The sequence below is a fragment of the Gopherus evgoodei genome, chromosome 10, assembly GCF_007399415.2.
Source record: "Gopherus evgoodei ecotype Sinaloan lineage chromosome 10, rGopEvg1_v1.p, whole genome shotgun sequence".
Lineage (NCBI taxonomy): Eukaryota > Metazoa > Chordata > Testudines > Testudinidae > Gopherus > Gopherus evgoodei.
The window spans coordinates 21,172,421-21,199,396 of record NC_044331.1 but is presented as its reverse complement, the minus strand read 5'-3'; the positions used below and the strand labels follow the sequence as shown (position 1 = coordinate 21,199,396).

General features: G+C 40.0%; 1 protein-coding gene across 2 annotated transcripts in view; it reads left to right on the top strand.

The window, feature by feature from the left end:
- The window catches only part of SLC12A1 (solute carrier family 12 member 1), a 63,194-nt gene extending 39,602 nt beyond the window's left edge, over positions 1-23,592 (top strand). For both annotated transcript variants that reach the window (XM_030578915.1, XM_030578914.1), the window contains exons 17-26: positions 54-194; positions 2,192-2,298; positions 3,393-3,475; positions 7,826-7,969; positions 10,795-10,926; positions 11,439-11,550; positions 15,176-15,262; positions 17,950-18,085; positions 21,051-21,118; positions 23,101-23,592. In XM_030578915.1, coding sequence (XP_030434775.1) covers positions 54-194; positions 2,192-2,298; positions 3,393-3,475; positions 7,826-7,969; positions 10,795-10,926; positions 11,439-11,550; positions 15,176-15,262; positions 17,950-18,085; positions 21,051-21,118; positions 23,101-23,236 — 1,146 coding nt within the window. In that variant the 3' untranslated portion in view covers positions 23,237-23,592. The remainder of the gene's footprint in view (positions 1-53; positions 195-2,191; positions 2,299-3,392; positions 3,476-7,825; positions 7,970-10,794; positions 10,927-11,438; positions 11,551-15,175; positions 15,263-17,949; positions 18,086-21,050; positions 21,119-23,100) is intronic.
- Positions 23,593-26,976: the final 3,384 nt, after the last annotated feature.

Here is a 26,976-nt window from a genome sequence, read left to right as displayed (position 1 = left end):
AGTGCGATGTATAAAACAAAGTCTTCTTACTAATATTTTATTGTATCCTACAGGGACCGCGCAAGCTGTGTGTTAAAGAGATGAACAGTGGCATGGCAAAAAAGCAGGCCTGGCTTACAAAGAACAAAAGAAAAGCATTTTATGCTGCAGTGGCAGCTGACAGCTTTAGAGATGGAGTCAAAAGTCTCCTTCAAGTAAGCTTTTTATTTACAAAATGCGTACAAGAGTATTACATCAAAGTTTCCCTGTATGTCAAGCATTACTGTTTACTTGTTAAAAGGTCTTGTATATAAGGGATAATATGTTATAAATGTAGAGAGTGTCCTGAGGATACCTCTCTTTGTAGTACAGTCACTCTACTTTACGAACAGATTTGGTTCCAGGCTATGGAACTGAGAAACAAGGCTGGCTGATTCTATCCTAAATGAATGAGGCCCTATTATGAAAATAGAGGTGCCTTTAGGGCACCATACAAATGTCTGTGCCTGCACTTAGTGCAAAGCAAACGAGTTTTGCTTGTTGGTGATATGCAGTATGTTAGACATTTGAGAATGTTTTTGTATTTCATATCACAGGAAATATTTGTTATCATTTTATATATATCAATTTTGCAAACACAGTGAAGCCCATCTCGATTAATAAAAACTCACTGCCTGAAACATTTTCATATCACTCCAAACATATTCCAGATTGCTTATAAACAGTCTATTAAAATTAGCCTACCTTCACTGAAGATAGCATTGTCAGAGGCTAAACTGGTACCACTTTTAGATTCCCCATTTTCTTCACTTTCACATGTACGTGTGCAAACATGTACGTCTGGAGGCAAAACATGGGGAAAGAATCTCACTATTCTCATGTGCAAAACACCCTGTGAACCTCACTACAAGAGCATGGCCACCCAAAAGACTTTTTGTTAGTTCTCTGGTAACAGTCACCCACTGGTAGCATATTATGGATTTTATCATGTTTGCTGAATGGACAGCAGAGGTGAGTAAGATGATGTATTAATGTAGCAATGTGTTAATACATCTTTCTGTTGTATTAAAGCTCAATGAAGAGACTTTATCTTGAGTTTGTGTACAAAACAGCTTGCCAAGCAGCAGTTCTTTTTGTTGTTTCAAAGAACTATTATTCCTGATGATCTTTTCTTCTTCCATCTCTTTTTAAATGCCATGATCAAAATCAAGTATATGAGTGCAAATAAACACTTCCCTTTCAGCAGTTTGGGAAGGTGGCCACAACACCAGTAGATTATCCTGGAGAAATCGGTATGAAATTGTTTTGCAGACAAGCTATTCATTTAAACATGTACAATATATGAATGTGTCAGTACAACTCACAAAAACAATTTCCCATAGCTCCATGTCGCTTTTGTTAGCAATGAAAATATGCAAATACAATACCTCAAGAGCTAATATATTTGTGTATCCTAAGAAAGTATTCCTAACATATTGCATTTTTTAGTCTGCACTCATACTTAATCAAATTAGATTAACTGGAACCATGGGGAAGCTTGAAGCTAGATCTGGTCCCCTCTTAAATTTGGATCCAACTTTTAGCACTCAGACCCATCTCTACCTAAAACCTGCTGTGAACATCTTTGTTGGAAGAAGCCTGGTCTGATGTTACATCTTGCCAAATCTCCTATTCTTCCTACGCATTTCCAAATTATTATTTACATATAAGGTGTACTCAGCTACTTTTGGATCATCTCCTCCGGGGGATGGTGAGAACTCCTAAACTAAAGCACAGAATTTGTTTTTAACAAAGGACTGTCACTCCTCCTCCCTCTGAGTGCTTCAAGTCCTTAAAGGGACTTCAAGACCTAGTTGATTTACTTTATGTTACAAGCCAGACAGAAGCTTGATGCACACAAACAGCAGCATGAACTGGCTCTTGGTTTTAAGTTACTGAACCATTTTCATAAGAGCATGTCAGAAGAAATGCAAATGAATGCTAAATTAGCAAAACTGCATTTCTTTAATCTAAAGACCATTTATGACCAGAATAATGTAGACCTAATCTTTCTACTTTCTGCTTGGGTACAGGCATGAAGGACATTCACAAAATGCAATCAAATCTTAAGAATCTCCAGAACATTACTTCAGTTATCTTTTGCCATTATTTCTCATTTACAGCAACAGTCTGTGTGTATGCACCTTTTCATGCAGTATTTTGATATCACTAGGCCTCAGGTTTGGGTAGGATGAGACCAAATACCTTGGTGCTGGGATTTAAAACAGACTGGCGGGACGCGTCTGCTGTGCAAAATGAAAACTACATGGGTGTTATACAGTAAGTTATGGTTCAGTTTCATCATAATATTTTCTGTGGAGTCAAATTATTTTGCATTTCTAAAAAGAAAAGATAATGTATATATTTCTAGTAAGTAAAATTAAAAGTATGAAAAGGTACCTGGGCTGGTGCTCTAGCTTTTCACCTCTGCAAATCTGAGCTCATCAATGAAAATATGCTCAACCTAGTTCCTAAAGGATGTATGTTCAGAAGACAAAATCATCCCCAATGTGACACATCAGGCAACGCCTGGCCCATCACTGCCACAGCAGAGGTGGTTTGACAAAGCTGCATAAGGAAGCTGCACAATTCTCAGTTTTGTAGGACTACACTTTCTTCTTTTCTGTGGACTGGTATGGGGAAAAATTAACCCCAAATACATGCTTGGTGGATAAGAGGGAATAATGGCACTCTCCTTGTAGGCCCAAAGCACTATGGAAGCCCCTTCCTTCAAGAATCATGTGGTTGAGGCTCAGCGGCTTTGTGGGTTGGGTTATGGCCAGGGTGCAGCCACTCTGAAGCGTGCTGCTCCCAACAGCGTCTGAATTTCCAGCTGTAAATCTGCCCACGAGCGACTGCTGGTTCAGCCAGCAGTAAAACCCACTCCACGTCTCCTGTTGCTCAGCAGGGATGGAATGGGGCACTATCATGGAGGAGCCACTCAAGGGTGGCACAACTCCTAAAGAAGCTGCCAAGCGGGGGCTTAGAGGCAAATGTGAGAGGAAGGTCCATCTCAGGGACAATCTGTCGGTTTCTCGCAAGCACCAACTCCTCTGTCTGGAGAGGGGGAGGTCACTGGAACCCTGCAAATTCAGATTTGCTTAGTTTTGGCCACATTTCACCTCTGGTGGATTTAGCCGTTGCAGGGCAGGGTGTGGCCCACAATGCTTCATACTAAGCATTAACATTTCTCTGAATGTCTTTAAGTTAGGCAGCTCTATGTGACATCTGTGGGGCAAGGCAGTAGTGTAGGTAAGGGTAAATGGAGTTTAGGTGAATATTGAGTTTAGTTTGGGTTAGCATACCCACTTTTTTTTTTAACCACAACACCACTGGTGAGAAAGTACCCATAATCATTTTATTTTTGTTTTCAGCGATGCATTTGATTTTGAGCTTGGCGTGGTTATTGTCAGAATTAGCCAAGGCTTTGATATATCTCAAGTCCTCCAGGTTCAAGGTATGTAGTGATGGAATAATGGAATTGTACTTATCTTGTATTATTAAGGTATACTTCTTTTTTAAACGATCATTTTCCCACTAGTTTCCAGACATATCAATCTCTGAAGTTCTGTTCAATGACTTGTTAACCTACAGCTTAATGTAATATATCCGGAAGCTTAGAATCAATAAAATATGTGTAACTGCTGGAGCATCACACCATTTTCTCCATGTTAGTGAAAAAAAATTAAAGGTCCACTGTCATCTTGAAATCTAGTAATTCCCAAATAAAGAACTAAAAACAGTTTCAGACAACTGTCCAAAGGTTGTCTGACACAGATTACTTCTCGAATCCCCTTGGTCCAAGGGATGAGACTGAGATTCTCAGAATCACAGTCTGTTTCCTGTCCTTTTCCTGGGGCAACACAGCTACCTACTGCCTCTTACTTGTAAGCATGTAGCCCTTGCCAATATTCTTATTGTGGCTGAGCTCCCACAGAAGTCAATGCAAGTACAGTAACTCCTTGCTTAATGCTGTAGTTATGTTCCTGAAAAATGTGACTAAGTGAAATTATGTTAAGCAAATCCAATTTCCCCATAAAAATTATGTAAATGGAGGGAGGGGTTAGGTTCCAGGGAAATTTTTGTCACCAGACAAAAGACTATATTGTATATAAATATTTACACACACAGTATAGGTTTTAAACAAACAATTTAATACTGTACACAGCAATGATGATTCTGAAGCTTGGTTGAGGTTGAGGAGTCAGAAGGTGGGATATTTCCCAGGGAATGCCTTACTGCTAAATGATGAACTAGCACTCAGCTGAGCCCTCAAGGGTTAACACATTTTTGTTAATGTAGCCTCACACTCTACAAAGCAGCACAAATGGAGGGATGGGAGACAGCATGGCAGACAGAGACAAACACAAACACCACGTGTGAGAGAGATACGCACATTGCCCCTTTAAGTACGCTGACCCCACTCTAAGTACATTATCTTTTTAAGTAAATCAGCAAGTTGAGACAGAAGGTGCTGCCAGAAAGCTCCCTCTGTCCTGAGCCCTGTCGTGTGTGTCCCCCCACCCCTCGCTCTATGGAGATGGGATTAGTGGGGGGCAGGAGCAGGGGGAGGGGGACACCCTGACATTAGCCTCCTGCTCCCCCACTGCACAGCAAGCAGGAGGCTCCTGGGAGCAGCTCCAAGGCGGAGGGCAGGAGCAGCACATGGCAGTGGGGGGAGGGACAGTTTAACTGCCAGTTATTGATAGCCTGCTGGGCAGCTGATGCATAGGGAACTTAGGGGAGCAAGGAGCTGATGGGGGCAGCTACCGGTCCCCCCTGGTTCCAAACCCCCACCAGCTAGCTCCAATGGGCTGTTCTTTCTGCAAGCCGTGGACAAAGCAGGCGACTGCCAAACAATGTTATAAGGGAGCATTTTGCAACTTTAAACAAGCATGTTCTCTAGTTGATCAGCAACGTAACAACAAAACAGCATTAACCGAGACAACTTTAAGTGAGGAGTTACTGTATTGCCCTGAGAAAGGCCTTCAAGGGTGGGCCTTAGAACTGGTCAGAGGTCCTGCACACTGCTTCACAGCACTGGGGTCCTAAGTCACCCACTCCTGGGCATGGATTGAAGTAGTAAAATCAGGCACAACTAGGGGACTGGTGGCTTCAGCATATGTTCCCTCACTGCTCTTGGAGACTCTACAGGGCAGGTCCCCAAGACTGACATTGCCAGGACTTGTGGGAGCTACCACTCTCTAAATCCTGTCTGTGCTACTGTGTGTCACCGTAGATTTCAGCTGCAAAATCCACACAAGGTTAGTGCAGCTGTATGGAGCACCAACTCCCTATTGCAGCTGCAATTCCCCTTTCCAAAGGGGACAGTGCACAGTTCCAGTGGACATGGGGTGGCAGGGTTCTTCTAGTATAAGGGTTTCCTGGATCCACACAGTTGCCATCACTTTCTCTTTTCATCCTTGGGATGTGGAGGGTTTGTAGGCATATCACTGCCTCTCAAGGACACTCAGAGAGAAGAATACCAAATGAAACCCCACCAGAAGAACCCTCAGGATTTCAATAGAATTATTTTCCCCACTGAGAGTTAGTCCACTGAAGGAGAAACATCCATCCAAGATATGGTGATTACGCCACGGTACAGAAAATGAAGTATTTTTCTTTTTCTACTGTACATGAAGTGGAATAAATCTCATACGAAAATAAGTATACGAGTCAATCATAAAACAGAATGATGACTCTTTGCTGCCACCTGCTGGACGTTTGCCGTTCTCATTTCTCCCTGCAGTATCCTGTTGGTACACATACCAAATTCAGTCATCATACCTAAGGGAGACGTGGAATAGCAGAATCTTCTATGCAGAAACCACAAAACTAAAGCCTGTCTTCCTTAGTGAGCAAGCTAATTTTGTAACGCCCAACAGCAAGTCACCTTTAAGATCATTAAGGATTAAGAGATTCCAGAACTTCCTTTTAAAAAACTAAAGCAGATGAGCACTCCACTTCCAAACACACTGTTAAATTCCAAATCAGCTTCTGCCATCTTCCCTGTTGATATCCCTAACACTTCAATTACTTGACAGGAAAACAGTCAAGAATTGACTCCTATTTTAAACCTCTCTGGGAAAGCACATTTTATAAGACTCCAATGTAACAGTGATGAATACCAATTCTGAACATTTACTTAGTTTATCAGGGTGCAAATTGACAAAGAAATATAAATACAACTAGAAATTACAACTGACCCTAAAAAAGCCAACAATGAGAACTTTTTTGAAGCAGATGATACTTACCATACAAACATATCAGGCTAGGAAATGGGAAAAGAAACACTGTGTTCTATTACATTCACTTCAGGGCCGGCTCCAGGCAACAGCGCAGGAAGCAGGTGCTTAGGGTGGCCAGTGGAAAAGAGCGGCACGCCCGGGTCCCTCAGTCCTCTCTTTTTTTTTTTCTTCGCCACTTGGGGAGCGGGGGGGCAAAAAAGCTGGAGGCAGCCCTGTTCACTACAGCATTATGTTTAAAAGAATAACTGAATCTTTAGTTCTGAGTAAGTGTATGTCAGTGGTTATCATCATGTCCTAGTAAACACAGGCACTATGCTATCATACTAGAGTCTAATTTAAAGAAAATTTTAGCAATTCAGAGCACCAACAGAGCTAATAAACTCTAGTGGCCGCAGATGATTTTTTATATCTATACACAGATAATTTACCAGCCAAGGAAGATTACTTTTGTACCATGTCTCACTCCAATGAAAACATCTTTCCTTATATAAAAAAAACATACTACGGACCAGTACTTACAACATATTAACTAGTGCCTCACCATAATAAATTCAATATCAGTGGATGCCACTTTTCCTTGGAGAAAAGCTCATTTTCTCCAAGACAAAAGGGATTTTTTATATTATTATATATACAGAATAGTTTAGCTGACTCTTCTGCTCTGCAGCAAGCATTTCAAAATGCATCAATACAAGATAAAGTACTGTAATATTTTCAATATATACAGTGCTCACATATTCAGTTTAAGTACTCAAATATTTATGAGCATTTCAAAATAGGAGGCAGTCTGCTCTTGTGATTACTGAAGGGGACTGAGAATTAGGCAACTGGATCCTGTTCACAATTTAGAGTCTGATCCACAGCCTACTGAAGTTAATGAGAAAACTCCATTCACTTCAGAGGACTGTGCACTGGGACCTTGGTTAGTGAACTCAGTCAGCCCCTCCGATTCTCTGCCTCTGGCAAGTAATAGTCCAGTCTCCTGTGGGCTGAATACTTCCGTCTAATTTCGGTTATTGGGTTTAGTGTGCAGGTGCTGGGTGGTGGTGGTGGTGGTGTGCAATATACAGGAGGTAAAACTAGATGATCGGGTCGTCCCTTCTGGCCTTAAACTCTATAACTCACCTGGGGCAAATCACTACTTCTGTGCCTTGGTTTCCCAAGCTGGACAAAATCAGCTTTTATAAAGTGCTTTGATATCCCTGAAAGAAAAAAACCTCAAAGTATGATCTTCTTATAAAGTACAGTGATACTGCTATTTCTGATCTGGTGGACTAGCAAACTAAAGATAGAGAGCAATGGAGTAACACTTGATAGCAATGCAATCTCTGTGGATGAGTATGTTGCACCCTGAACTAGAGTTTTCACAAATTTATTGAGTTTCCTGCCACCTACTAGGAAAATCATTTCACAAAAATTGTCCATATCCCAACATTTTTACAGTGTATACTAATAATCATAACAGATAATTTTAACTCTCAATGTTATTACCATCAACAGTTTCATTTAAACTGCAAATTATTGTGTTACTAGTTTCCAGTATTGCTTTCCATTAACAGAGGAATTAGAGAAGTTAGAGCAGGAGAGGCTGGCACTAGAAGCTACTATTAAAGACAATGAATTTGAAGAAGAAAGTCATGGTATCCGTGGATTGTTTGGCAAAGCCAGAAAGCTCAATATTACCAAGCATGTAACCAAAAAAGGTAAGCTTGTAAATGACATAAAACACTTTCACTGATACACAGCTATACCTTCATTCTAGAGAAAAACTTCTAAGGTACAATGGCGTCCTTTGACGTTAGCTAGCGGAGCTGCCATTTAAGTCAGACAACACATTAGGGAAATGTGCCAGTGGAGTAAGAGAATGCTGTGGACTTGGGTTCTGGTACTACATTTTGCCCCCTGAACATAAATATATTAGTTGAGATAACTATGTAATGAGGTATACAGTGATGTCTTCTGGTATAAGATGTTATCTGATATGACAGAACTAATTTCTTCTGTCATTTTTCAGAGGAAATGCACGGCTTTGGTTTTTTACTTTTAATCTAATTGATAACATTGGATATGGCTACTAAATGTTTGAACAAACACAGATCAACAAGTTCTTTTCTTATATTGGGGTCATTTTTCTGAAATTTTATAAAAATGTTGAACTGTGCACAGAATTCAGGAAACAATTATTTATTTTACACAAAACCCATAATGTGTAGATGAAAAATATGTAATAAAAATGGCCATTGTTCTATGTTGTGGGTACGCTATCATACTAAAGGAGTGAACCGATGTATGCATAACCACTGAAAGCAAACATACAACATGTTATGAAACAAATAAAATGGACTGTAAGTAGTATAGTGTGGTAGGATCTAGACTACTGAAATTTATATGGGATATAAACAAACCATATGAGAAATATAGTAAATCTACAGCAAAAGATTTACTGAATGAAGATTCTCATTTCACAATTGTTAGGGTATGATAATGACCCATCCAAAACCATTTTTGCATTCATAAAAATATTTTTTTCAATTTTCTACTACAGAGACTATAGTCTATCTATACACAACTCCCAGAGATATCAAGAAGATATCACAGACTAACAGCAGAAAATGTCGTCAATTCTTTACTTGGCAGTGCTCAGTTAATTTTGCATGTTAGAGTAGAATTCCCTCTCATAACAAATGTTACAAAATATAACATGCTTTAACTACTCTTTTCTGGTCAGTTCAGAAAGAAAATAGAGTAGGTTGGGAATTTTGCACTGGAAAATCATTTTGACAGAAACTGCCCTTTCAAGAAAATTGAAATTTTCTGCAGGAAGGGATTTCTATTTTCTGGTCAGCTCTAATAGGAAATACATATTGCACACTTTTGCTCTGCACACTTTTCAAAACAGAAATATTAAAATACATTATATTAGTAAATATCCCTGTCTTCCCATTTTGTTTGTATTCTCCCTGGAGTTGTTAGAACTCCCAACATAGATGCCATACTACACAGGAAAGCTGATAATTGTTTTAGAATTATCTTGTCAAAACTCTAGGAACACTCAAAGACTGCACAAAGCATCTTCTGAACCTAATACATCAGAGCAAAACCTATAAAGAAACCTGTCTGCTCCACTTTAAATATTGCTCTGACACTGTCTCTTTGAAATCACTGAAAGATAACTGTAATAAAGTCACTGGCTTCAAAGAATGATGGAATGGGAAAAAATATTGTTAGTATATAGACAAAAATCTACATTTTTAGACAGAACCAACATTGCAACAAGAAGCAAATCATATTTTTAAAATTAACACAAAGACCGTTCAGGGCATTATATATGTCCCATGCTTACACTGTCCTCCTACGCTTAGGGTTTGTCTACATGGGGAAATTGCCCAGAAGGTCTTTAGGTCTTTGCCCCACCTCAACCTTCTCTGTATCTAGTTAGTTGTCCATGTCTCCCTTTTGCAAGCTCTATAATGTATTATATGGAAGATTCTATATTTTGCAACACATTAATATTTCTATGATATAAAAGGTAAAAATAATTGTTATTCCTTACATTTTCAATACAGTTCTTATCTGCCTATGTTTCAATGATACCCATTTTAGAATAGGTTATCTCATCCACAGAAACCTGCTCCCTTTTACAGCTGTTATAATTTGATGCAATAAGGTCCCAATATCATACAAACTAACACCAGAGCAAATTAGCTCATGCACGCAGTGCCAATTGGTACCTATGGAAGTGGTGTATGCTGATATATTAAGGTTCAGAAGATGATTTATTTGTGCAGTAAGGGTTTTCAGGATTGAGGCCTAAGAACCATGTTACCAAGATAGTCCATGTACATCCAACAGATATAACTGGAAGCATTTCCCAAAATGACACTAAAGCAAACATCCTGTAAGCATTTACGCACCCGCTGACTTTAAGTAGGAAAGTCAAAGAAAGCTCATATGGTGACAATCAAACAGGAGTCATATCACATGTGATCCTCCTCGCTGACAGAAAGCACCATACCATGCCTTTGTGAGATACTGAACTGAATGCTTTCACTATGTCAATGAAGATGTCTCCTAATGTTTTGTGGGGTTTTTTTGGCTTTACTTATGTGAATACATTTAAGCACATGCATAAAAGTGTGTAGGTTTGGGGCCTGAATCATTTCAATACGTTATCTATATAATAATTAATGGTGAATAAAATATTACCTTTTGCCATTATCTAAAATCAATTCACTGCTTTATAACTCCACATTTAAAAACTAGCGTATATTCTTTGTTTAATGTAAAAGATAATATAAACTATTATAAGATTAGACAAAATTTCACTAATCATTTTTGATTCCCTACAAGACACACCATTATTTTGTCCAAAGGGTTCCAACTCCCAAAAAGAAACAGGAAAAAGAAAAATTTCACCCAGATGACGAGTTTTTTCCCTCCTTGTTTCCTGAAAACAGATTTATCAGAAAGTTGCTTTGCTTCAGTTCTCAAAAGAAAAGAAGATACACAGTTTTCTTTTTCATTTCAGACAGCAGCATTAACACAATCCAGTCTATGCATGTGGGTGAATTCAATCAGAGGCTGCTAGAAGCCAGCAATCAGTTTAAAAAGAAACAAGGGAAAGGAACAATTGATGTTTGGTGGCTGTTTGATGATGGAGGTAAGAGATTGAAAAGGACACCACAGGGAGAAAGATTTTTGCGTTGCCAAATATAAATGCATTATTGGGGATTTATATAAAATGATAACACTTACATTATATAGGTTATTTTTTACATGGCTTAAATATTTTTAGATAAATTTGTGTATATCACTACAAAGAAAAGGAGAAGGCTTTATTTTTAACACAGGCACCAACTTCCGTTTTTCTGGGTGGATGCTCCACCCCTGCTCTGCCCCAAGGCCCCGCCCCCACTTTGCCCCTTCTCCAAAGGCCCCACCCTTGCTTTGTCTCTTCCTGCCCCACTTTGCCCCTTCCCCCCAGGCCCCATTCTTGCTCCGCCTCTTCCTGCTCCTGCTCCACCCCCTGACCCCAGTGCCTCCTGAACATGCCGAACAGTTATTTTTCCCCATGGGTGCTCCAGCACCTGAGCACTCACAGAGTCAGTGCCTATGATTTTTACCACGCAAGATACTCATTTGATCTTCTTGTGATTTAATATGTTTATCCAGGTTTGACACTCCTAATTCCCTATATTCTGACTATGAGGAAAAAGTGGAAGGATTGTAAATTAAGGATCTTCACTGGAGGAAAGATCAACCGGATCGAAGATGAGAAACTAGCGTAAATTTACCTATTTTCCCCACTACTGTTTAAAATGTTTTGATTGCTTATAAATATTATTTGTACATAGTCTCCTCTAGTAGTAACCTTAGCATTTCTGAACAGGTCCAGCTAGCTTTATTTTGAACAGTAATAAAAGTATATTTCATATAGAGATGTCTAGCACTTGACAAGGGCCTTAGGGGTCATTAATCTTAAATATAAATGATGACTAGAATAGGAAGATCACACCCCACATATTCTCTCCCTAATTGGTCATGTTCCCTCCTTAGAGAATGACACTCTTTAATCTGTAATGGGAAAATCATTGTGTTTTATAGGGTCGACATGATTTTGACTAGTTAACAAGTGAAACTGCATATGAAGCCTCCTAGATGCATATGCCATAGACCAGTGATTTTTCCAACTTTTTTTCTGGCGATCCACTTGAAGAAAATTGTTGATGCCCGTGACCCAACGGAGCTGGGAATGAGGGGTTATGGGAGTGGAAGGGGGACTCAGGGCTGCAGGGGTGAGGGCTGTAGGGTGGGGCCAAGAGTTAGGGGTTTAGAGTATGGGAGAAGGTTCTGGGCTGGTGCAGGGGGATGGGGTGCAGGAGGGGGGTTAGGGCTCTGGATGCAGGCTGTTGAGTGGGGCCGGGGATGAGGTGTTTGGGGTGCAGGAGGAGGCTCTGGATTGCACGGGGGCTCAGGGCTGGGGCAGTGGATTGGGATGTGGGGTTGGGGCATGGGCTCACCTCCGGCAGCTCCCGGTCAGGGACAGGCTTCCCGCCTGTCCTGTTACCATGGACCACACTGTGCCCTAGAAGTGGCCAGCAGCAGGTCCAGCTCCTAGGTAAAGGCGTATAAGTGGCTCTGTGTGGCTCTTGCCCGCAGGCACCGCCCCCCCCAGCCTGGCCAATGGGAGTGTGAAGCTGGTGCTCAGGGCAGTGGCTGCACATGGAGCCCCGTTTCCCCCCTGCCTAGGAGCCAGACCTGCTCCTGGCTGCTTCCAGGGTGCAGCGCGGTGTCAGAACAGGTAGGGACTACTAGTTTTTACTGGTCGGCTGCCAGGGTCCCTGAGTGCTGAGCAAGACAGTACTGGGTTGTGACCCAAAGTTTGAAAACCACTGTTATAGACAGACAGCCCACAAAAATGTGATTAGCAAGTGCAAACTTTTAAGAGCTGAAAACCAAGTCATTTAGTTTTAAAACTTTCTAGACCTCTGAGCTATAGTCTGCTTTCCATCCATGTGCAAAAGAAAGTTGCTAATGTAAGCTCATTATAATAATCATTTATATAACACCATTCTTTCCAAAGTAGACAATTTGGAATGGAATTCAGTAACTGTTTAACACAACAGAGCATCACTAGGCAACTGGTTAGGACAGGAAGTGAAGAATAACTATCCAATTATCACTACAAGGGGAATTTAAGCAGGAAGGATATAATTGCATGAGTTGGAAATTAGCCATGACAAGGCTGCTCTGTGGTTTGGTTGCATTCTCTTATGAGGACTTGAATAGCTGACATTCCACAAGGGCATGGATGAAGTTCCATGGAGTGGGGCTGTGAAACCTCTCTCTTCATTGTGGCAGTGAGCTCTGTAGATCCTGCCAAGCTTCCCATATCCGTGTAAAAAAGGCTAGAAAAGTAACTGTGGAGGGTATTCCAATCATTGAGTTGGTATAAACCATGCAGAATGGTTCTGTAGTTTCTAAGCTGCCTGAAAGGAAGGATTCCTTTCCCCCACGGCCACCATGCAATGTCTGGTCTAGCTACTCAGACTAGCAATTGGCTTCTGGATTTTGACCTTGCACAGAAGACAATCAGTTTCATTTAGAGCTGAGGCAAGATGTTTTGGCTTCATTATGGGTATGTCAGAACTTAGTAGCTTTACTAACTAATGGGCAGACACAGGTATTTTTATTGCCACCACTGTTTCTACAAATGCCAGGACTCAATGCTCAAGCTGATCAGTGCAATCTCTGTGGTCAATAACGTCTTTAATGACTACCATTTTATCATTGACAAGTCCCCTGACCTAGTCTTTGTGGATGACTGACACTGCAGACTCAACATGAGTTTACCTCGTTCTCTATACCCATACCCAGATAAGATTAAGTTGGAGGCAAATTGGTCATTCTATTCCTTTTGACCTTAAATATAGGGACATCATCATTTGAAACAAAATCCTTGGTGTATGCCCATTCAATCTGTGAATCCAGAGATGCAAGTAACTATGCATCCTCCTCATCTATCAAACACTAAAAGCTTTCCAAAGGAGCTGAAAGAGACATTGCCTGACATGGTGATAAAGTTTAAAAGATTTATCATCTGAGGAGAATCCACATCAACACAGACAACACTTCTGATACTATACCACAAACCAAACTCTCCACTTTAACTAATCTCTGCACCCACCTCCAACAGCCAGCCATACCTTGGACTAGATGTAGACATAAACTGCAAGAAACATTCCTCCTTAATCCTGTTCAGATAACTTTCTCCTTCAAGTGAAAATAAAAACTCTCCTCTTAGGCAAGAAGAAATCACCACAATGATCTGCCCTAGGAAACTCTTGGATCCTTCCAAATTCCAAAAATTAGTTATAGAAAAGAAAGCAAGGAACCTAGAAAGTGAATCACTGCAACCACTCCCTGACTGCTACTGTAGAAGTAGCCAATTTCAGAACTGAATGCAAAACCAATATCTGACTTGGCTAACCCTCAAACACAGTGCACACAAATAAAACCTGTAAAATAAGCAAGCTCTTTCTCCTACAGACTGGAAAGGAAGAAATGGAGATATATATCTATGTTGTTTTTCTATTTTTATTTTTTTGGGAAGTGCTCAGATACTATAGTAGTGGAACCACATGAGTGCACAGACTGATAAAATTCCAGATACTACTTATCAAGCCTGTGGGCCAAATTCTCCTCTCTAATCGGTACAATTGTGCTGTATTTATTCAATGCACATAAATTCCATTGATAACTCTGATGACATTGGTCTGTACTGTCGACTGGAAGAGAGAATTCTCTCCTATTTTTTTGTCTATGACAGATCTTTTGGAATTTAATCTTTTAGAATATTTGATCAAAGAACCAATGTTTCCCATAAAGTGTAAACATACTTCCCTCTGTCTGCTGCCCCTGCTTTCTGTATCTTTATGCAATTCCCACAGATCTTCCGCTAAGTAACTTCGGGCTGGTCTACTCTACAAAATTAGGTCAGCTTAATTACATCGCTCAGGGCTGTGAAAAATTACATGTGAAATAATTAGCAGTAAAGCCAACCTAACCCCAGAATTCTTCCATCAACCCAGCTACTGCCTCTCAGAGAGGTTGATTTACTACAGTGACAGAAGAACCCCTTCCATCACTGTAGTGTCTACCCTTCAGTGCTACAGCGGCATTGTAGCATTTCCAGTATAGCCAGATCCCTAGTTTATAGTTGATCTATAAAATTCTGTAATTGAAAACAGAAACACTAACTAAAGCATTTCAGATAAATTCACTTGTCATATAGTTAAAGTTAAAACACTAGATGATTGCTTTTGATGACTTAACTCATTTACTCATTTACTCTTTGATCTGAGGTACTTAAAAATGCAGTGATGAAGTGTTCTCCCCTTTGTTTTCAGGATGACTTCACTTCTAAGCAAATTCAGAATAAAATATGCTGATATTAAGATCATTGGCAACATCAATATGAAACCCAACAAAGAGAGGTAAGAAACATTTCCAAAACCCATTATTTCACTGCAGTTCTTTATCTGGGAGGCGTTTCTTTTATACTGATTATAAAAAATTATCAAAGGATGAACTCAAGAGCACTAAAAAAAAAAGTCTTTTAAAAATCACAATACAAAGGTTGATACTACAAACAGCCCTCCATTTTATGTTGTAATGATAAGACTTTATTTTAAAACAAAGACTAATTAGAGACCCACAGTTATGAGCCACTGAATTTAATAGGGATCATTTTATAACTGCTTTTCATATCTGTTTTGGTTTCCATGGCCTTGACTTCATCATGCTATTCATCAGATTTCACTGCAGCTCTTGAAGACTCATCTTTCCCTCTGACTCAGATTTTCAGAGTCCCCTGGGTTTTACCTCGCCCAGGCATTCAGAAGCTTACCATCTTGCAGGCCGAACACACACACTGCTCCTTTCCCTAGAGAAGGACATTACCGCTGTCTCCTATCACTCAAATATAATGAAGGCATAACACATTTTTTTAAAAGCTTATTCTCTAGATAAGACAAGTGAGGACTGAAGAATGGATAATATTCAAAAAATTCCATCTCTGAGTGCCTTGGCCAGAAATATTCTGAGACCTATGCCAGCATTAAATATTTTGCTGTCGTTGGCAAACTAGAAACTACCGGCCCTCACAGCCACTTCACATTTTCTAGCCTTCTATTTTGCTGCCTTAGATGACCACCCCTCTGTTGCCTGCAGGGTAGTAGAAATCCTGTATTTCAGAACCTGTTGTAGCTAACCCCCATTCAGCAGGTAAACGTGCCTCTTCTCTTCTAAAACAAACCACCACCTCTAGATTTCTATTGAACCTTCCCCAAAATGAGTAGACCCTGTAAGTCCTCCTTCAAACTCAAGTTAAGTCCCAACTTTCCCAAGGTAAATCTCTCCTAAATAGAGTATTTCCTCACCAATACTCAGAGAAGAATATACCTCCCCCTATCAGAATCCAGTACAAAATCTCTCCCTTGTTTTTCAAGGTCCTATGTGAAATTTCAGTTTACTCGTACCTCCTTCTGACCTCCAGCCTATTCTCCATGCTTCTCTGATACCATACTTCTTTCTTTCTGTTCCACACACCCATCATCTTGGACTTCAGGTATAACCATGGGGAAACCACTTAATCTCACTGTAACTTCAATTCTCTATTTGTAAAATGGTGATAACAATACTTAACTTGTTTCATTACTGCTTATACAATCACTCGATGGGAGACATTATAGAAATGCAGAGTATTATACTCTTATGAACATATAAAGTATTTACTATTTGATAACTATATTTCTGAAAAATCAGCAAAGCTATTTAAATTATTCATACCCTTTCTGATTCCACAGTCAGTATTTTCTTCTTAATTATACCCAGAATGGCGAAGAGCATTATTCTTTTCTTCTTTCCCATGTTAACTGAGTAATGATCTTCCAAAAGTATATTTGCAAAGGAATCAAACAGAAATACATTTGGCATTCACATGAGCAAATGCATTTGAAAGCTCAGCATTATTTATAACACAGAATAATCATGACTGGACACTTGCAATAGTGTCATATTTCTCCCTGAACCTGTGGGCATATCCCCTTGATTTTATTAAGAGATGTGCACATGGATTACAGGCAGGAATAAGCTCTGAAATTGCTGCTGAAAATGATAAAATTATCTATATAGATCAGCCTGCGAGTACAGTAGTATCAAAATACCTCACAGTTGTTTATGAACTTATTTTTCCAACTCCCCTGCAAGACAGGAGGTATTATTAACCCTATTTTACATATGGGAACTGAGGCACAGAGAAACTGAGGTATGTTCAAAGTCACACAGAAAATTTATAGCAGAGTTGGGAACAGCACCCAGATCCCTCAGTCCCACTCCAAAGCCTTAGTCGTAAAACTTCTTTCCACCTGTCATTAGGGTAAACGTACACAGACTAGCTATTAATTGAATTAAAGCTGTATACTGTTCAGGTAACTTCTAACACTACAAAACTCTGAAAAATATTTATGCATGTTCAGTGGTGGCATAATGTCCTGCATTCTTTATTAAACGTAGACCTTGTCTACACTAGAACTTACTTTGGTATAATTTATGTCACTCAGGGCTGTGAATAATCCACACCCGAGCAATGTAAGTTATACCGACCTAAGCACTGGTGTAGACAGGAGAGTTTCTCCTGCTGACATAGCTACAACCTCTCGTGGGAGGTGGCATAATTAAGCTGAAGGGAGAGCTCACTCCTGTCAGCTTAAAGCATCTTCACCAGAAGCACTACAGCAGCGCAGCTGCATTGCAGCAGTTGCGCTGCTATAGTGCTTCTAGTGTAGATGCAGCCTTAGTAACTAATACTTTCCAATTTGGACTTACGATGAAAACATTTCAGCATCTTAAATAGGCTATGTTACAAAGACACCAATGCTTGCTGTAAATTCATTGTAGAGATAGTGGGCCAAAAGTAGCTCTTAGTTATACCTATGTAAACTCATTTTAGTGGGGTTGCACCGATGTATCTGAGGGCACAATTTGGCCCCAAATGTTTAAAGATGTTGCATGTCATTCAGCTGCAATTCTGCAGTCAGCAGGGACCTGCCTTACCGAAATCATTTGTGAAATAATGAGTTAGTACCCTGCTGGGAGGCCTCTTTCATAATTCTTGTTTCAGCTGGAAATTCTTTGAAGAGATGATTGAACCATATCGCCTCCATGAAAGCTGCAAAGATTTAACAACTGCTGAGAAATTAAAAAGAGAGACTCCATGGAAAATTACAGATGCAGAGCTGGAAGCATTCAAGGAGAAGGTAAATCTTTGCCTAACTTTATTATATATTGCTGACTAGCTAGCTAAAGAAACTAGGGAACTAATCTGAAATATCAGCTAAGAATTTTATATATATACATATATATATATATATATATGTTAACTATGTGTCAGCATTTGATTTTTTAAGAATTGGGTTTGTATTGTATACATCATAAGAAAAGTTATTTTTCCTTCGTACAAAGATCTGGAGAAGACTATCTAGAGTACTCAGTGTGGCTTTAAACGTTTACCTCTGCAACTATACACTCATTCAGGGAAGGCCAAGAGCAGGATTGTTACATGAAGCAAAAGAATGGAGGGTTTTAGCTACGAGGGCAGGCTGAAGAGATGAGATGATACATTTAGAGGAGAGGAAAGAACTTATTGAAGTATTTAGAGAAGAACCTAAACTGGAACTTTAGATCTGGACACCCGTAAACTTGGGAAACTGTATTATCCAAATCCAGACTTTGTGCCTTGGGCTCTTAGTTATTACCATAAGACCCAAATGATTGAATAAAAACCTATTTGAACCAATAAGCAACATGAAACTGCAGGGCCACTCATAGAAATAAGAATAGCAACAACAAAGTTTAGGTTTACTGCATGGAGTTTTTTTCCCCCTTCATCCTCAGGAGTTACTCAAAAGCTGGAATTCTCTGACCACAATTAGAACCAGGATTAAAATTAGAGAGGAAAATAATAGTAGTTATTCAGATACCAGTGGCACTTTAAGGTATCATACATGGGATTAAATGCTTAACTAAATTATGGTGATTCTTATTCATCATACACAGGATTAAACTGAGGGCAAGATTTCAAATTGAGATGGACTATTCCTTAAAAACAGATTGATATGAACCATAGTTTGTTTATTTTTCCTTTCTCTAGAGTACTGGACAGGTGTATTAGGATGAGGAGGCTATATCAAACTCCTTGTAGGTGAAATTCACACCTGTAAAGATATCCCAACTTAAAACCTAGTAGGCGTTAGGCGCCAATTGACATTAGTCTTCCATGTTCTTTTCTTCTCTATTATGTGTGTTGTGTTTTGGAAGCCTTTGGAAACTCAGTCTGATTTTGATATAATCCTGGTTGAACCTCAATATAGCATTCATGAATGCAAGCTATAGTCCATAAAAATACATGAAACAACTATAATATTTTTACTCTTTATATATTATGATCAGTCCTCTAGAAAGTTTTAGTAAAATGAATAACCTCTGCTAGGCTGCAAGGTGGCTTATTTATTTACATAATTTTTCATACAACGCACAGTCAACCTGTGGAACTCCTTGCCAGAGGATGTTCTGAAGACCAAGATTATTACAGGGTTCAAAAAAGAACTAGATAAGTTCATCAAGGATAGGTCCGGCAATGGCTATTAGCCAGAATGGGCAGGGATGGTGTCCCAAGCCTCTGTTTGCCAGAAGCTGGGAATGGACAACAAGGAATGGATCTGTTCTATTCATTCCCTCTGGGGCACTTGGCACTGGCTACTGTCAGAAGACAGGATACTGGGGGCTAGATGGATCTTTGGTCTGACTCAGTATAACTGTTCTTATGGTTCTTATATATTCTTATTTTTATACTCATTGAGATGGCACCTGGGCACCTGACAAATTAAATGTAGTAACAAATTAAAATGCAACTACAGAGAGCAGTTTCCCCAAACAGCCATAATAAGTAATCTACTGCCATAACCCACAGTTAAAGAAATATATGACAGCCATAATCCATTGTCAAATATTTGACCAAAATAACTCATGGCTTCTCAAGCTCTGGTATGTTACCACTGTGACATACATGGGTACAATCCAGACTAATGAGCACTTGTGTCTCCCCTGCCCTGCAACCCTGGATGCCTTGCTGAAGGAGTTCCCACCTGGGCTGCTCACAAACAGCCGTCACACCCGAGTGTCTGTGTGCAACTGCAGCCTGTCATCCACACTTGGGTTATACTCTGGCTCTCCCCAGCCTTGGTTATACTGCAGAGTGACTCCAACATACCCTCATTCTTAGATTCCTCCCAAAAATGTATGTCCTGTTCTGCCCCGCTACCTCTTGGAGAATACAGTTATATTAAGTCTGTTATTTCTTTAATACAAATAATATGCACACTACTTGCCACCCCAATGGAGTTTCCCAGACACTTCAATTTAAACACAATGGATTAGATACAACAATAAAACAAGTTTATTAACTACAGAGAGATACATTTTAAGTGAATGCAAGTAATGAGGCATAAAAGTCAGAAATGGTTACAAGAGAAATAAAGATAAAACACTACTGGTGACTAATTTAACAAACTATTTTAAATTCAAAGCAAATTTTCTCACCGCATGCTTTCAGCAGTTGTACTCACCAAATGTCGTAGGTCAGGATCCCTTCTCTCAGGGTCCAACAAAAACTTCCTCCGTTGCTTCAGGTGCAGTGAATGTGACGGGCAAGGAGAGAGAGAGACGTGTCCCTAGGGGCACTTATCTCCCCTATTTATAGTTTCAGTCCCCTTCTTGAAAAACATTTCCAGCGGGGTAACTGCAGACAAAAAGTCTATGTGGAAGGATGTTCCCTGCTTTTTCCTCATCTGATTGAGCTTCTTTTGTTTCCCTTCCTGCTTGATGACTCTGTTTACTGCTTAAATGCAAATTAAGCAAAGCACCCATTCCTTTGTTTAAGATAGACCTGTTTGCCAACCTCAGTTTGGAACATGTGTTAATAACACCATCCAGTGGAATCTTATAATTTTGCACGCAATGTTGCCACACATATTTTATCAGGATGATACTGATCAGCAAATGATGAGTTTTTGAAAGATACCTTAGAAGGCATACTTTGTGCAAAGATTATTACAATAGTATGTATGGTGTGAATACAGGGGTACATTCTGTCTCAAACACATAGAGTAATTTCCACACCCAGGAAACTGTATTGTCTAATGGAATCTAATTTTTTCCCCCCAGAGTTACCGTCAAGTCCATTTGAATGAACTCTTACAGGAACACTCTAGGGCTGCTAATCTCATTGTCCTGTAAGTTGCACAATTTTAACTCAGAAAATAAATAAGTTAACCTGTATATAGGTTGGTTTTTTTTTTTATACAAGCAACAGAAAGATGTATGTTAATTCACTCAAAGTGAAATTCACTTCTGTCCAGAGGTCCAGCACAAGGGCTATGTATCATTTAAGTCCCTTTTAAGCTTATTTTGAGGACTTTTGTGGGACTTAAGCAGCGCACAAGCCTCATGTTGGTTCTCTGGATGAAGCTGAAGCTCACTCTTAGTTAACAGTTCTTTGCATTTTTTAAAATGAGGTTCTACTCTGAAAAAGAATTATATGAAAATGGCATCTTCCTACCCAACAAATTTACTCTCTGCGTATTCAGAGTTGTATCTGCTTACTATCGTGGCAAAAATAATTCTCTTACTGTTGTTAACATTGCAAGGTCAACTGATATCAGAGAGAGAGAGAGAGAGAGAGAGAGAGAGAATTCTTCTTTTGGTTTATGCATCATAACCAGACTTGTTGCTACGTTCAAATTGCAGGACCCATCTGTTTTTCCCAAGGAAAACCCAGTGGAGACAATGGAATTTACTCCTGAGGGCATTCTGCACCTAAAAATTAAAAATTCTGAGCACAATATTTTAAAATTCTGCAAATTTTATTTGCCAAATAAATATGGAGGCTCCAGCATGGCACTGAGCAGCTCAGGCCACTGGCTGCACTGAAGTGGGAGATCACTGTGCAGCTCCTCTCACCCCAGACATGGACTCAGTGGTGAGGCTGCACCCAACCCTGACACAGAGCAAGGACTGGGCCTGCCCCAGAAACAGGGATCCTTCCCCTGCAGCTGAGGAATGATGGGTACAGGAGGCAGGAGTGGGGGGAGAGTTTGCAGAGCTTCCTGCAGCTGGGGGAGAAATCTGGGGCTGGGTCTGACCCAGCCCCAGATGCTGTGCAGGGGAAGAGGAAGTCCCATCCTCCCCAGCCCAGCCAGGACTAGCAGCTGAGCCCGATGCAGGGTAGGGAGCCATCTTCCCCAGTCCCACCCCCTGCACTACAGTGATTTAACTCTCTGCCGCTCTTGTGACTTCCCTTTGCTTCCCCGTCAGAAAGTCATATTTCTGCGGGGAAGCAAAGAAATCTGCAGGGGACATAAATTTTGCGCGTGTGCACTGGCACAGAATTCCCCCAGAGAAGGAACTGCACAGGTTTTACTCGGGGTATAATTTGGATTGAAGAATCTTTAGGTGAGGTTCTAAGAATCAGATATATGTACTTTTAGGGTCCAGGTTGATGATTGTGCAGGAATGGCAACTAGAAAAAATGCTTACTTCTGAATTTGACAAATAGAATGACCAATACACATGGAACCATGAAGCTATTTTTAAGAGAGCCACTTTTTAGAGCAGAACCACACTTTAAGTGCTTGAATAAGCTTCAGATACTGTTTTGTTTTGATAAGCCTCTCTGACTCTGCTACAACACAATCTCCTGGAGGCAGAAACTGCATTTGCAGTATACAGTTATATGGAAAATTACTCTTTACTGTACAACCCAGATCTCTCGGGAATAAACTATCATAAAATAATTTAGAGCAGACCTTGATTGATACACAGCAGATGGAATGTATGACTTCTCAGTTTTATATTTTCTCTCCTCTGATTCTTATCAAGCTAGACATGTAACTAATTTCTGATTTCTATTACCCCAATCCTGCAAACACTTAACTTTATATGCTTAACTTTACTATCATGAGCAGCCCCATTGATTTCATGGGGATTACTCACATTAGTAAAACTAAATACATATGTAAGTGATTCAGGATCAGGGCCTAAGAGAAACCCCATATATTATAAGATTGACATTTTGAATGTTCATGCTTAGGCTGTGTGATTGTTTTAAGTAGATTGGTTATAGTTTTCTACTCAAGATGCTATTTATTGAAAAGCATATTATCAGGATTACCCTATATTTTTAGCATTAATGTTACTCCTCTTTTTACTTCAACAGGAGCTTGCCAGTGGCAAGAAAAGGAGTAGTGTCTGATCACCTGTATATGGCTTGGTTAGAAATTCTTTCAAAGAACCTGCCTCCAATCTTACTGATCAGGGGCAACCACAAAAATGTACTAACTTTTTACTCCTAGAAAAATATAAATACCTAGAATACAGTATGTTTGATTTCGACACAGGTATTTTTAAAGACAAAGCCATACTAAAGAGACACTATTGAGTAGTTTAGACTCAGAATTTTACCTACTGATGGAGAATGTCCTCCAAATCATAAATATCCTGTTTTAAAAAAAAACTATGTGCCACATATCTGTCACCAAAAATTTAAAAAGCTGCTATTTATATAGAATCTAAAATGCTTTGGGCTTTGTTACTGAAGAGCCAATTAACAGGAGGGGCAGAAATTATTCAAACACACACTACTTTCGGAACTGTGCTGACATTGCTGCTGATAGGTATACATAAAGGAGAATGACAATAACATCAGCCCATATTGACAATATCTCTAAAGTTTCACAGCATTTGACTAAAAATGATAATTTAATGTAATATATATACCTTAAAATAGTCTGTTTAAGCTGCGTTTCCCAATTATATCATTTCTGAAATTACTGTCTATATAAAAATGTACTATATCCAAACACATATGCTGTCTCTTTGAATGTATGCATCTATCTTAGACACCTACCAAATATATTTGCTAGTTACTCAGGAGACAATATTTGCAAACAGTTTCTAACCAACTAGCTGATAAACAGAAAAGTTAGATTTATGGAAAATTAGTTTCTAAATTATAATAGCTGATCATGAATTTTCAAACTATTGTACGCAACCAAATTAAATGTATAATTGCAATAATCAAATATGGTTATGAAATAGATTTCAAAGTGAAGTTAATGAAATACTAAAGTAACATTCTGTTAAGATGTGTTATCAACATTGTGGTTTTCCCAAATGTATACTCTCATATGATTTAAAGGATCACATTTTATACTGATTTGGCAAATTGCTAAACAACTTATAATAAAATAAACATTACATTTACTCTTTAGCTGAATGTCTTAATTTTCCTGGTCAAAAGAGATTATTCCTTTAAATGCTGGGCTTTCTAAAGAACATCTGTTAAAACATTTTAACTTGAAATTAATAATTGAAGTCCATTAAACTATCTGTGTGTCATGTTCTTTCTATATATTCTGGAATATTACAGTACTATATTATCTCATGCATTATCATTAAAAATAAGCTATTTTATTTCCATTAGAGAGAGAATATATGTATAATTAATATTTAAACTACAAATTACTAAAAGGTATAGTTAAACAAATGACCCCAAACCCCTTATCACACATCCTTTACAATGTCTTTTCATTGTAAAGAAAAGGAGCTACCTGCACCTGCCCTACGCTCACACACTTGGCCTACTCTGCTGACAGAATACCACACTTGTGAAATTTAACAATCACTTCCCACTTTAAAGCAACGCATGAGTATGGGCATGTTGAGGCATCACTCAAAGGTGGCAGAGTTAAGGTTACATGGGCATACACCTTAGCTCTGTAGTTCCTTATTTTCTAAAGTTTGAGTTTTCTGAACTTGACATTCTGAAAGGGCACAAGCTACTGGTTGAGCAACCTTAACTCTGCATTAATGAAGGTATTGCCATTTAATTTCCTTGTTTTTTTAAGCAGAAAGGAAATGTTTGTTGGTAGGAGTTAGTGCTCAATTAGGCATTTGTAATTCTCACCTGGGTTTACAGCTGATATGCTACTGTGGTTAGGTAATAATCAAAAGGCCTAGTTTTTATATAGTGCTTTCCAACATTAGATCTCAAAGAATGTTACAGATGGGAAACTGAGGCATAGCAAGTCACCCAAGGTCACCCTGCAGGCCAGTGGCAGAGCTAAGAATAGTTCCAGGCCAGTGGTCTTTGCCCTTGGCCACATGGCTGCTATGTGACTCTTAAGTGCTGCTCTTGTACATTTTGTTACAGTGGACTGGGGATAGTGGTCATACTTTGAAATGTTTTCAATGTGTATCTTCTAACAGGACCAGAGAGAGAAATTTCATCTATGGTCTATGTCCCAGCTTCATAACATGTTGATTACAGTAACTTTAAGCATGTGAAAAGACTGGTATATCTCGCTCCTTCTTTACCCCCTATCCCCACCATTCCCTGCAACATATAGCCCCCCACTCCCTACATTTTCAGCTCACCCTTCCCTTCCCATTAAGCCATTAGTGAGCACTGTAGCAGCCATTAACATGTAAGATGTTGCTCCTTGCTGTTTCCTACCTTCTGCTGCTGTGTACACAACACAGCCAGCAGCTTACTGGAGGGCTACATCACATTATGGCACCGTGAGCTGGACCCCTCACTCCCAATACTCACCTGCAGCTGCAACTCCTGCCCCTGCTTCAGCCAGGCTTCCTCACCCATGCCCCAGGTTCACCCAGTTCACCCCTTTTAAACCAGACCCCTGACCTACACACACTATGGCCAGTCCTGCCCAGGGGCAGCTCCAGGGATTTTGCCGCCCCAAGCACAGCAGGCAGGCTGCCTCCGGCGGTTTGCCTGCGGAGGGTCTGCTGGTCTTGCAGCTCCGGTGGACCTCCCGCAGGCCCCGCTGCTTGCCATCCCAAGCATGTGCTTGGCATGCTGGGGCCTGGAGCCGCCCCTGGTCCTGCCCCCTCACCTCCTGGGGTGTTTGTACTTTAACTATTCGTTTTCTGGACTGCAAATGTTTAAATCTGCATTACCTTCAGCCTTCACCCAGATCCCAGCTCACATGGAGAGAGGCTCAGACACCCCACCAGGAGCCAGGTCCCCCAGATTACAGAACACACAAAAGAGGTGTGTGTGTAAACTCAAAAGCATGCCTCTCTCATCAACAGATGTTGGTCTAATGAAAGATATTACCTCAATCTTCTTGTCTCTATAGTAACTTTAATTACAAATGACACTTGAAAAGACAAGTATGCAAGCACTTTACTCGTGGGGGAATTATGAGCCAAAAAATTAAAAATTCTGAGCACAATATTTTAAAAATCTGCAAAATTCTGCACATTTTAGTTGTCAAAATAATATAATCATATCAGTTTCAATTATTTTGGTAATTTATTTCAAAATATCTGTCAGGAGATATGTCTGTAGCAATACAGACAACAAAAAAAGATTCAGGAAATGTTTTTTGACAAATAGGTTCCTTACTAGGAATATTAATACAGAACTTTGAGTAATAGTTCATTAAAACTACAATACAGAAATGTATTTCCTGCACCCCTTAGAAGCTCTGCAAGGGCTTGGGGGAGTCAGGGGTAATGGAGGAGCTGAGGGAGAGGGAAGTAATTGCTGGGAAGGAGCTTGGGAGTGAACCTGGAAGATCAGTGGGTGTGAGTGGGAGAAGTATAGAACAGTTGTTTTTCTTGGGGAGGGGAAGAGGAAGATGGATTGTTAGGGAGTTGGGGAACCTTCATGCAGACTCTGGCTGACCCCTAGCCTCTCACATTCAGTCAGGCACATCTGCCCAGTCCCCCCATGTGTCCTTGTACTCCCATTCAGCCACCCTTCCTCCCCCATCCCCATGTATCCCTGCACCCGCACTCAGCCACCCCCTCCTGTCCCCATATACCTGCATTCCTATTCAGTCACCCCTCCTCCTGTTCCCATCTGTCCCTGCATCCCTTCCCCCGTGTCCCTGCACCCCCACTCCCATTCAGCCCATATCAGTCTGTCCCCTACACTAGCCCTTCTGAACCTATGTGACCCATGAGCAGCCCCTTGTGCCCCCACCCTCAATCCTGTGCCTCCTCACCTGGCCCAACAAGCAGGGTACTATGAGAAACACAGCTTCTCCAGGGCTGGCTGGCTGCC